The sequence below is a fragment of the Microtus pennsylvanicus genome, chromosome 1 (assembly GCF_037038515.1).
Source record: "Microtus pennsylvanicus isolate mMicPen1 chromosome 1, mMicPen1.hap1, whole genome shotgun sequence".
Lineage (NCBI taxonomy): Eukaryota > Metazoa > Chordata > Mammalia > Rodentia > Cricetidae > Microtus > Microtus pennsylvanicus.
In genome coordinates, this window is record NC_134579.1 from 166,861,790 (window position 1) to 166,874,454 (window position 12,665).

At 41.5% G+C, this 12,665-nt stretch overlaps 1 protein-coding gene across 2 annotated transcripts in view; it reads left to right on the top strand.

Annotated features, from left to right (window-relative positions):
- Cdc40 (cell division cycle 40) overlaps positions 1–12,665 on the top strand; it is a 52,460-nt gene that overhangs the window by 11,735 nt on the left and 28,060 nt on the right. For both annotated transcript variants that reach the window (XM_075945009.1, XM_075945019.1), the window contains one exon: positions 6,377–6,463. In XM_075945009.1, the coding sequence (XP_075801124.1) occupies positions 6,377–6,463 (87 nt within the window). The remainder of the gene's footprint in view (positions 1–6,376; positions 6,464–12,665) is intronic.

Sequence of the window (12,665 nt, forward strand, 5' to 3'; positions counted from 1 at the left end):
GAAGCAAGACATGCAGGAGGAGAAGTAGCAGCCACGAGACATGTGGCACCACGCAGAAGAAAAGAAATGGGTTAATTTAAATTATAGGAGCTAGTTAGAAACAAGCCTGGGCTATTGATCAAGCTTTCAGAATTAATAATAAATCTCTGTGTCGTGATTTGGGAGCTGGCTGGTGGAACAGAGAAAGACTCACTATACATGTAAAATAATAATAATAAGATTAGATAAAATAATATAAAAACAAACCACTATAGGATGAAATAAATAAAAACACAAGAAACATACAGACCCAGAAACACACATTCACACACACAGAAATCCCATAAAAACAAGATCAGAAACTATAATATACAAGTAAAAGACCTGTAAGGTTTTTGTTATTATTGTGTTGGCCAACTACTGCTGGGCATGGGCCTGCCCTTAAGATTGGCATGTGTGCCTAGTGAGACTTCATTGGAGAAAACGAGTTTTTGTGAGTGGTTATCAGTTGGAGATAGCGTCTGGGTTAGGGATGGGGGCTTCTCATGTCCCTTCTCAGCACTGGGGCCTCCTCTCCTCTGGCTTAGACCTGGCAGGCCCTTCACATGCTGCCACGCTCTCTGAGAGTTTATAGTGCATCCATCCTGATGTGTCTAAAAGGCCATTATTCCTTGATGTCTTCCATTCCCATTGGCTCTTCCCATCTTTCTACCTCCTCTTCCTCAGCGTTCTGAGTCCTGAAGGGAGGGATTTGGTGGAGACATTTAGGACTGAGTGTTCCAAAGTTTCTCACTATCTGTACATTGTCCAGCCGTGGGTCTCTGTACTTGATCCATCTACTGCAAAAGGAAACTTCTCTGTTGACTGAGCTAGATAGACACTGGTCTATGAGTATAGCAGAATGCCGATACATTCCTTTAGCAGAACAGTAGTATTTGGGTTTCCCCTATGGCCATGGCCTATCTAGGCTCAGGTTTTTGGCTATCAAAGCTTTGCCAGGCATGCGTCCCATCTCATAGAGTGGCCTTAATACCAAGGAGATAGTGGTTGGTTACTCCCATAACCTTTGTGGGAAAAAGTTATTAAAAAATTATTGTAGCCTTCATTTGAATGAAAGGAAGGATTTAATATTGGGGGGGGGGTCTTAAGATACACTTACACAGTGTATCTTGTAGACAGGTCACTATTGTAGATTGAAGGATTTGTAGCTAGGTTGGTGTGTACCTTTTTCCTCTGGTAGCTTGTGGAGTACCTTCCCATGCCATGAGCACTAGCCAGTAGGGGTGAAGACTCCAAGTCGGCACCAGCTCAGCTTCTACCCGTCCAGTGAGTTGTGGTGATATTTTGTTTATGATCTCTAACAAATAAAGCTTGCCTGAAGTGCAGAGTGCGGAGGCACTGTTAGCTGTAGAGGCCAGGCAGTGGTGGACTCACCTTTTATCCCAGCACTCAGGAGACAGAGGATCTCTGTTAGTTCAAGGCCACCCTGTGCTACACGAAATTGATCCAGTTTAAAAGAGAAACAGAGTTCACACAAAGGTGATCCCAGCACTGGGAATGTCACACCTTTAATCCCAGCACTTGGGAGGTGGAGACAGGAGTGATATGGCTGGGCAGAGAGAGGAATATAAGGCAGGAGGAGATAGGCGCTCAGAGCAGTCAGTTAATCTGAAGCCGTCTGAGGACAGGATCGCCTCTTTGGTCTGCACTTTGGTAGAAGTAAGACCTCTCTAGTGGCTGGCTGCTCTGCTTCTCTAATCTCTCTCTGAGCTTTCACCGCCAATAGCTGACTCCATGTTTTTAATTATTAAAACAGTGAGTTTTTTTTTTAAATTTATTTATTAAGGATTTCTGACTCCTCCCCGCCACCGCCTCCCATTTCCCTCCCCCTCCCCCTATCAAATCCCCCTCCCTCATCTGCTTGAAGAGCAATCAGGGTTCCCTGACCTGTGGGAAGCCCAAGGACCGGCCACCTCTATCCAGGTATAGTAAGGTGAGCATCCAAACTGCCTAGGCTCCCCCAAAGCCAGTACGTGCAGTAGGATCAGAAACCCACTGCAATTGATCTTGAGTTCTCAGTATTCCTCATTGTCTGCTATGTTCAGCGAGTCTGTGAAGGCGTAAGTCATAAACAATGCCACACCAGTTTGGAATTATGATTAATAGGGTGGTATTTATTTAAAGGGGAAAAAACTTACAGATCACCGTCAGCCCTCTGCGCAACCAGGAAGGGAGTCTAGTCGCCGGCGGAGCAGGAAGTGAAGAGAGAGGAGAGGGAAGTGGCCACTTTTTTAAAGGGAGAGAGACCACGCCCCAATGGGCTGGTATCTCAGCAGCTATAGGCTGGAGGAGGGAGGACCTCCCGCAACAAGTCTGGATTTATCCCATGCTTTTTCAGACCCAGGCCAGCTGGCCTTGGTGAGTTCCCAATAGAACATCCCCATTGTCTCAGTGTGTGGGTGCACCCCTCACGGTCCTGATTTCCTTGCTGTTGTCTTCCTCAATAGGGCCTTACACCAGTTTATGGAGAGCAACCAGTAGTCGTGGCAATAGCCTGAGTTTTTTGGGGATTTCATGAAGCTCCTTTCACCAATAACTTGATTAGATTTAGCCCATTCCTGGCACTGGAGGTTTCTTTTGGTGGCTCGAGATGTCTAAATTTTTTCTAGCTATATGCGTTTTCCTATGAATTTCTTGATTTTTTTTAACAGTTGAGTAATATTCCATTGTACAAATGTACTGTATTGTCAGTCATCTATCTGTGTCCAGTTTCTGGCTGTGATGAATAGAGCAGCAATGAGCCTGGTTGAGCAAGGGGCTCTGTAATAGGATGTTGAGTCTTTTGAGTATATGTCCAAGAGAAGGGTAGCTGCATCTGGAGGTAGCTAAGATGCCCAGCTTCCTGAGGAACCGCCATACCAATTTCTATAGTGTCTGTACAGGTTTGTACTCCCACCAGCAATGAATGAGTGTTCCCCTTCACATCTTCACCAGCAAGGGCTGTCATTTGCTTTATTGATATTGGCCATTCCGACTGGTCTAAGATGAAATCTCAGAGTAATTTTGATTTGCATTTTCCTGATGACCAAGATGCTGAACATTTCTTCAATGATTCTTAGCCATTTAGGTCTTGTGTTTTAAGAATACTCTGTTTAAGTCTGTACCCCATTGTTTATTTTTAATTGGGTTGTTTTCTTAATGTTCAATTTTTTGAGTTCTTTATATAGTTTAACTATTAACCCTCTAGCGGATATGTAGTCGGTAAGAATCTTTTCCCATTTTGTAAGCTGTTGCTCTCTCCTAATGATGGTACTCTTTGCCATACAGAAGAAGCTTTTCAGTTTTATGAAGTCCCATTGGTTAATTGTTCTTAGTGCCTGGGCTACTGCTATTCTTTTCAGAAAGTTTTTTTCCTGTACCAATGAGTTCAAGACTATTCCCATTTTCTCTTCTATCATATTCAGTGTATCTGGCCTTTCATTGAGGTCTTTGATGCCTTTGGAAATGAGTTTTGCGCATGATGATAAGTGTGGATCTATACCACATTCTTGTACATGCCTCAATACAGTCGGACCAGCACCAATTGTTGAAGATGCTGTTCCTCCCCCCCCCCCCCCCGTGTGTATTTCTGACTTCTTTATCAAAAATCAGGTGTGTCCCTGCATGCGTGGATACATGTCTGTGTCTTCATTTTATTGTTTATGTTAATACCATTGTTATTACTGTAGTTGTCAGGACAATTTGAAATCAGGGATGGTGACCCCTGCAGCCATTCTGTATTGTCCAAACTGTTTTAGCTGTCCTGAGTGTTTTGTGCTTCCATGTGAAGCTGAAAATTGGCCTTTCAATTTCTGTGAAGAACTGGGTTGGTCTTTGATGGGGATGCATTGAATCTATAGAGTGATTGCTTTTGGTAATGCTAATGGCTATTCTTACTATGTTAATGCTACCCCCCATGAGCATGGGAGATCTTTCCATTTTCTGACATCTTCTTCAATTTCTTGATTTAACGTCTTAAAGTTTCTATCACACTAGTCTCTCATTAGTTTAGTTGGAGTTACCCCCAAGCTGTTTTTATTGAGGCTTTTGTAAAAGCTAGTTTCCCTGATCTCGTACTCGGTCCATTTGTCATTGGTATGTAGAAAGGCCAGCTGGTTTTTGCACTAGTTTTGTACCCTGCTACTTTGCTGAAAGTGTTTATCAGCTGTAGAAGTTTCCTGATAGAGTTATGTATACAATCATATTATCTACTTTGACTTCTTCCCTTCCAGGTTTGTCCCCATAATCTCCTTCAGTTGCCTTATTGCTCTCTAGCTAGAACTTCAAGTACTATATTGAGTAGATATGGAGAGAGTGGACAACCTTTTTTTGTTCCTGATTTTAGTGGAATTGCTTTGAGTTTCTCTCCATTTAGGTTGATGCTGGCTTCTGGCTTTCTATAAATTGCTTTTTATTATGTTGAAGTGTGTCCCTTGTATCCCTAGTCTCTCCAGGACTTTTATCATGAAGGGATGTTGAAATTTACCGAAGGCCTTTTCTGCATTTAATGAGATGATCATGAGATTTTTATCTTTCTGTTTGTTTATGTTGTGGATTACATTTATCAGCTTGTATATGTTGAATCATCCCTACATCTCTGGTATGAAGTCTACTTTATCATTGTAGATGATCTTTTTATGTATTCTTGTATTTGGTTTGGAAGTATTTTGTTGAGAATTTTTGCATCTCTGTTCATAAAGGAAATTAGTTTGTAATTCACTTTGTTGGGTCTTTATGTGGTTTAGGTATAAGGGAAATTATGGCCTCCTAAAAAGAATATGCTTAAAGTTTTGATTATTGTATATAATTAGGATCTTTTTCTGGCTCGGTCTTTTTTGTGTTCTACCTTGATAGGTTTGTTTACCTTGATAGGTACCTTCTTCTATATGTTAAGGAAATTTTCTTTGGTTTTGCTGAAAATATTATCTGTGCCTTTGACCTGGGTTTCTTCTTCCTTGATTCCTGTTTGTTATTTATAGAATTGGTCTTTTCCTTAGTGTCCCAGATTTCCTGGATATTTTTTTTTGATTTAACATTTTCTTTGACTGAGGTATCCATTTATTTTATCTTGTCTTCAGTATCTCAGATTCTCTCTTCCATCTCTTGTACGCTGTTGGTGAAGCCTACCTCTGAGGTTTTTGCTTGAGTTCCTAAATTTTTCATTTCTGTTTTACCTCAGTTTGAGTTTTCTTCAGTGATTCTATTTCTACTTTCATGTCTTGTAGTGCTTTCTTCGTTTCATTCAGTGTTTGTTGTATTTTCATGTATTTTATTAATCAATTTCTTCATATTGTCTTTCAGGACCTCTAACACATCCATAAAAGCTATTCTGAGGTCCTTGTCTTGTGCTTCAGCTCTGTTGAGTTTCTTAGGGCTGCTGTTGTAGGGTTGCTGGGTTCTGGTGGAGACGTTGTACTGGCTGGTGTGTGTGTGTGTGTGTGTGTGTGTGTGTGTGTGTGTGTGTGTGTGTGTTTACTCTGATGCTTACCCAACTGGGTTTGGAATAATTGTGATTCTAGGTGTTAATATCTGCACATAATAAAACTCCAGATGTCCAGAACAAAAAGAGAATGTTAAAACCTGCAAGGGGAAAAGACCATGTAATGTAAAGGTAGAGCTATTAGAATTACACCTGACTTCTCAATGGAGTCTAGGTGGGTGTTCCATTCCTTCTTTTCTGGATTCGAGGAGAGTACGGCAGCTGTGGGTTGATTGGTAGGGGTGCTTCTGAGACCCTTTCTGATGGCCTCTGGGAGTCCTGGGTAGAAGGTGTTTCTAGATATTGGGGACTAACCAGAAGGAATGAGGCTGGGCTAGAAATGGGGACTGAGAGGGTCCACTGTGAGGAAAACTGGATCTGCCACATTTAACATAGTCCCCAGGAAGTAGAGGCAGAGAGAACGGACAGGCTACCTTGCAGGCGGTCTCCTACAAGGCTGGAGATGAGACTAGGGACTGGAAACGGAGGACAGGAAGGAGTGGGAAGATGGTCTACCTGATTACCAGGCTGCAGAGGCCAGTGAGTTCTGAAGTAGAGAGTGCCTCTGGGTGTTGGCGCTGACACAAGGTGATGGCACAGGAAAGCTAGATCTTCTTAGTTTAAGTGTTTGGGTAGTGTTAACTTATTTAGTTAATAAAGTTAGTATGTTGAAAAATTATGTATTTTATGTCTAAAATTGTGTGTATTACGTATATGTTTCATTGCTCTTTGATTGTTATGATTATTAATGCTGTGAATCTAAAGCAATAGTCATAAAGTCAGTATTTAGGTGTTCACAATGCTGACGTGACTTCGCTGTAATATACAAAATATATCCTCACTTAGCAAGTTTGTAACGTTCATTTGGCTTTCTTTTAGGAAGATTTGGAGACTGGAGTTCACCTTGACCCTGCTGTCAAAGAAGTTCAGTATAATCCTACCTATGAGACCATGTTTGCTCCCGAGGTAAGCAGCAAGCCTAGGCTCTCCCTTGTGTTGAGTATTGTGATTTTGCAGAGATGGGTAAGTGGGTGTTGACTTCTTAAAAACTTTTCTTATCCAACTGTGCTACTCTGAGTTTTAGAGAACATATCCTTCTAGTCTCCAAAAACCTAAGTAGTTTTCCTGAGAATTCTTTTAAAAGTCTGCTGGCTGCACATCTGCCTGCATGCAAAAGGCTGGTCACACAACTGTCTTTTGAAAACGGGAATCTGAAAATATTTAAGTCTTCACTGTGCACTTGATAGCCTTCCCCAGCAGTGATAAGGTTTATCGTTAATACCCAGTGTATCCTGAAACTGTTCCAAATGCCTCTCCAGTGTAACAGTCTCATCACACTGCTGAGGGAAGCCACGTGCTCCACGGGATTCTTCCTCCTTTCACAATGTGAGAAATACTAATAGAAACAGTGGGAAGAACGAAGAAAGAATTCATCATGTCCACTCAAAGTCTTTGAACAATGTCCATTAAGAAAAGCTTATTTTAAAAATTAATATCCTTAGACATTAAAGTAGAAAGGCACTTGATTGACTTCTTTTTGTAAGGTATGCCCTCTACCTCTGCTAAAAAGACTTGAATAGCAGGATCTTTAAGGCGCACGCCTCTAATGTTAGCACTTGGGAGGCAGAGGCAGGCAGATCTCTGTGAGTTCAAGGCCAGCCTGGTCTACAGAGCCAGTGCCAGGACAGGCTCCAAAGCTTCACAGAGAAACCCTGTCTTGAAAAAACAAAACAGAAGAAGAAACATCTTAAAGGAAGACATGGGGAGCTGTAGCTTCTTGTATTTTGGTAGAAAATGAGGTCCTTTTAGTAGCTTTCTTTGCATGGCACACAGACACATCAGCGTGCCAGAGCTGTGTCATGCTTCACCTGTCTCGGTTCCCATGGCATCGGAACAATTGCCCTTGAGATGCGTAGCACAGTCAGTGCCGTGGTGTCTGCCTCAGACACCACAGTGCTCCAGCTGTTCTGTCAAAGCACAGTACACCAACATCTGTTCAGGTCCTTGTGTGTGCTGCACCATCTTCTGTTGTCTCTTCGTCCCGCCCTCCTGAACTCTGTAAGCTGTCTCCTCTCTGTGAGTGGCACTCAGCGGCCCATTAAAGTGCTGTTCATGTATGCTTCATGGTTTTGCAAATGAAAAGAACCTCAGTGAAGTCGCGCTCATTTGCATTCAGAGGATGAGAAAATTTGAGCGCAGTGTGGTGTGTACCGTTTCGATGTCAGTTTGTTGTCTATGACATCTGCTGTTTTCCTGAATTCTGAGTTATTATTAACTGCAATATTGCTATATGATTATATTTTCAAAAGTTTCAATCAAAAGACTAAATGTGAATTAGTTTTGTGATAATATTGGCAAGTCAATTGTCCACTCATTTTTTCCATCTGTTGGACTCTAGCGTCCAAACACCGAGAAGGAGTCGCCCCCAGAGACCATCTCACACACCACAGCCGATGCAAAAGCATGCGGATTTTATTAATTCTGTCATGACAGGGTCCCCCAGCATTCGGGAAGCCGAGGGACTTCGAATAGCTGGTACAGTCTACTTTTAAAGGGGCCACAGAAGCAAGGGGGGTTGTTCTTTGACTATTCTGATTGGCTTATTTGAAAGGGCTATTACCAATAATTGACTGGAGAGCTGTTGCCAGATCAGATGAGGTAAGAGGTCATTTTGACCCCGTTTTCCAGGGGACCGAACCAAAACATACGTATATGGGTAATTGTTCAGGAACTGAGTACGTGCGAGTGTAGCTGTTAGGTCCTTGGTTCCCAGGGGAGGAGGGGAAGCACTATGGCACAGAGGCTGAGAGGATTCAGAATTGTCAAAAATGGCTTCAGGATTGTCTTAAAGTCTTACACATCCATCCTTCCTTCCTCGTGTTAAGGAGCTGCCACTAAATAACATGTAAATGTTTGATATTAGGAAAACCACATATGTTATGGTTTAAGAAAGGAGTGATGCTTGGAAACAAATTTAGAATCTTTAATAATTCCAAGGAAGCGGTAATCTGTGTGTGCTATAACAAATGTGAACTGTTTTATGACTGGAATCTGAATCACTTGACCAGGTCTAGGAAGGTGTCACCGAGGACTTTGCTAGATTCAGTTCAAGTCCCTATATATGTTGAAGATCTGTTGTAGAAACAGTGTATAACCCCTCCCCCACCTAGTGCTTGGCAGAGGGTGTGTTCTGTGTTTTCTTAACCAGACAGACACTGGAATGGTCCCTGAGCCTTTAATGTGTTGTTCACAAGTTTACGGGGCGGGGAGGGGGGGAGATTTCTGTGGAATTTAAATTTGAAGTGGACAGTACAGTCTAGGTTTAGAAGGTGAGATTTGAAATGAGACTATGTATTTATTAGCTTTTGTAAGACCTTGGATGTTCTTAGTTTTCTCACAGTTAAATGTTATCTCTACTTTATTGTATTATAAGAATACAGGAGTTAATGCATGGTGTGAAAATTGAATTTTTAAGAGAAGATGTCTGGTTAGGGCTTGAACGATAAAAAAAGCAGAAAGAGACTAATGGATGAGATAAAACTACCATTTATTTTTTTCATATACAGAAGTATTAATATACTTTTGCTCCTTTTGTTCTTACTAAACCTATGAAGTAAGTGTTATTTTTTTCTAGAACAGAAACCAGTCTGTGATATACAGCTGTCATGTAGCGTTCTGTGGGACTCGCTCAGATCTCTATTAACTGTCCATCAGTACCTTGAAGCCATTTGAAGGCCCCCGTGTAATCTGCATGATACGCCCTATGAGTTTGTTAATTCTAAACGTTAACCAAATTGCTGATTTTGTAAAATACCATTCCTCCATTGCAACCAACACCTTCTCCTAGCTGGTCTGCCTATTAATACAGAATTGTTTCCTCAAATTATAGACTGAAGTTGAAATGTAGTGGACAGTGTTTTATATCAGCAGCTTCCTGCCTTGAGCTAGATAAATCCCTTTTTAGCTTCTTAGAGATAAATTATTTATTAGTTTCTTTAAAATTATATTAAATTCACCGGACTCAGAAAGAATTCCAGACCCCTAAACTAGCCATGCTTTTAGGGGAAATATATATATATATATACACATCTAAATTCAGAGAACAAATGCTAGTTGCTATTTTAAAAAATCTAACAATAGGAACTACTTAAATATTAATGCTTTACAAATACTGCAGCTTCCCACTCTTCCGAGAAGATTGCGTCAAGGTTGTCAGCAGCAGCGAAGTGTATATAAGTAGTAGTCAGACTTCGCTTACATCTCACAAAATTATTCTGCCAACAAAACTGTCATGATCTTTTCCAGGTTTGTAGAAAACAATTCAGTTAATAAATTCTTTAAAATATGTTTATAAATTTTGTGCATTAATGATACCATGAGTATTAATGAAAAATTTAGCAATGGCTATATTAGTTCAGTGATGTGGGTTTTCCTTGTTTATATATATATATATATATATATATATATATATACATATATATATATATATATATACTTATAGTTGTGACTTTATGTAATCTAATTTTACCAGTATGCATTTTCTTAATTCCAGTGATTGAGTCTCCTGAAGACTTCTGAGAACCTCTTCCTTTTCTTTTTCTTTTTTTATTCTGGGCAGGGTGTGGGGCATGTTGTTTGTTTGGTTGGTTTTGGGTTTTGGTTTAGTTTTTGGCTTTTTTGACAGGGTTTTTCTGTATAGCCCTGGCTGTTCTGGAACTAGCTTTGCAGACCAGGCTAGCCTTGAACTCAGAGATTCGCCTGCCCCTGCCTCCTAAGTGCTGGGGTTAAAGGCGTGCACCACCACCGCCTAGCTCGAGAACCTCTTCTTGTAATAAGCAGATCTCTGAGACTGATATGCCAACATCTTCTTATTAAAAATGTTTCTCCCCCACTCTATATGTCACCACTCACAGTGGTTGAAGACGTCGGGCTGCTTCTCTTAGAAGCCATTGTCATTCAGAAAGCTCCATGGGGTGCTTGACCTCTGATGTGAGTCACCCACACACCCTGCTCCCCTTGGTACTTAGTTCTGCGTCCTGCTCTCTTTGGTCTGGTGGCTGCTCTTGGTGTCAACTTGACTACATCAGAATTAACTAAAACACAAGTGGCTGTCAGGGTTTTTTGCTTTTCTTAACTTGCTCTCTTTTCCTGTATGTGCACACTCTGGCTGGCAAGTCCATTCCTTCATTGTCATTAGAGCCTACCTTTGTGGGATTGTTGTGCATACTGGTGACATTGAGACAACTCTTTTATTCTTTGACCTTCTTTCGATGGAAAGCCATTGTTGTACTAGCTTGACCACAGCCTGTAAGCCATCCTAATAATTCATGTGTGTGTGTGTGTTCATTCTATAAGTTCTGTTCCTCTAGAGAACTCTGGCATAATATTCAACTCTGCAGTTTCACACATTAGCGATATACAGTATGTATTTTTCTGGCTCAGGTTTATCTCATTTAACACAGTATTCTCCAGGTTCATCTGTGTTGTCACAATTATATTTTTAAGGTTGGATTGTTTTCTATTGTTTATAAATACCTTTTCTTCTTTTGTTTTGTTTGTGGGGAGGTTAGATGGGGGAGTTTTACTGTGTAACCCTGCCTGGCCTGGAACTCACTACACAGATGAGAGTGTGGCCCCAGTCTTCTAATTCTTCTGCCTCTGTCTCCCGACTCTCTGGCCTACAGCCTTTTTCTTGTGCTGCCTAGCTGATGGTCCCTTAAGTTGATTCCATGTTTTGGCTGTTGTGCGTGACCCTGCAGTGAACATGGGAGACATATTTCATTCGTTTTCTTGAATACATGCCCAGTAGTAGTTCTGCTAGAGCGCTTCACAGTTGTAGTTTTCGGTGTCTGAGGCCCCTCCTTGTTGCATTGCATGGGATCGGTGCTGATGTGTACTTCCTTCCGTGTGCATGGATTCCTTTCCCCATATCTTCCAACATGCAGGAACTCCTGCCTTTTTGATGCAAAGAGCGCTGAGGTGGTTCTTATTGAGATTTTAATTTACGTTTCTCTGATTACTGATGATGAACACTTTTTCATCTACCTATTGGCTATGTCTTTTTTTAAAATGGCTGTTATAGTCCGTTGCTTTAATCACTTGTTTTCTTGCTGTTGATCTGTTTGAAATCTCTATATATTTGGGATATTAAAACCTTATCACTGTATGTTTGCAGATATGAGTAGTATCTTGCCTACATCTATAAATGTTATATAGGGAGAGTACAGTTGTAGCTAACTATAGTGTACTCCAATAATTTTAACTGAAAACTTAACCCTCGTTGTTAATTAACCTGATGTGTGAATTTATTACATATTCATGTACAGATGTTTATTGTACATTCACTAGTATATATTACTGTAAGTCAATTGAATATATTAAGTCTTTTAAAAAAATTTATTTATCCTCTCATACAGTTCATCCCCACTGGTGCTTTCCTTCCCTCCACTCCTTCGAGTTCTCCCTACCTCCCCCCTTTCCCAGACTGTCTACCAACACTACCAACATCCCTGTCTCTCCCCAGAAAAGAGCAGGTCTCCCAGGGTCATCAACTGAGCCAGTGACGGTCCCAGGCAGTGGTGGTCCATGCCCTTAATTCCAGAACTCAGGAGGTAGAAGCACTTGGATCTCTTGAGTTTGAGGACAGCTAAGGCTACACAGTGAAACCCTGTGTCAAATAAACAAACAAAGTTACAGAAACAACTAAACAAGACACAATAAGACCAGACACAAACTTTCACATCAAGGCTGGGTGAGGCTAGTCAGTAGGAGGGAAAGGGCCCCAAGAAAAGGGGAAAGAGTCAGAGACAGCCCCGCCCCCACTGTCAGGAGTTCCCCCAGAACACCAACTCGACAACCATAACATGGAGAGGACCTAATGCAGACCAATGCAAGCTCTGTGATTGCCACTTCGGTCTCTGTGAACCCCCATAAACCCTGCTTAGTTGATTCCGTAGGCCATGCTTCCCCAGTGTCCTCGACCCCTCTGGCTCCCACAGTTCCATGGGGCTCCAGGAACCCCAAGGGGAGGGACCTGACAGAGATCTCCAGCCTGGGCTCTCTGTCCACCTAATGTTTGGCTATGGGTATCTGCCTCTGCTCCCATCTATTTCTGGAGGATGACTGGACTGAGCTCTGAGTATAGCAGGGCATCATTAGGAATCATTCA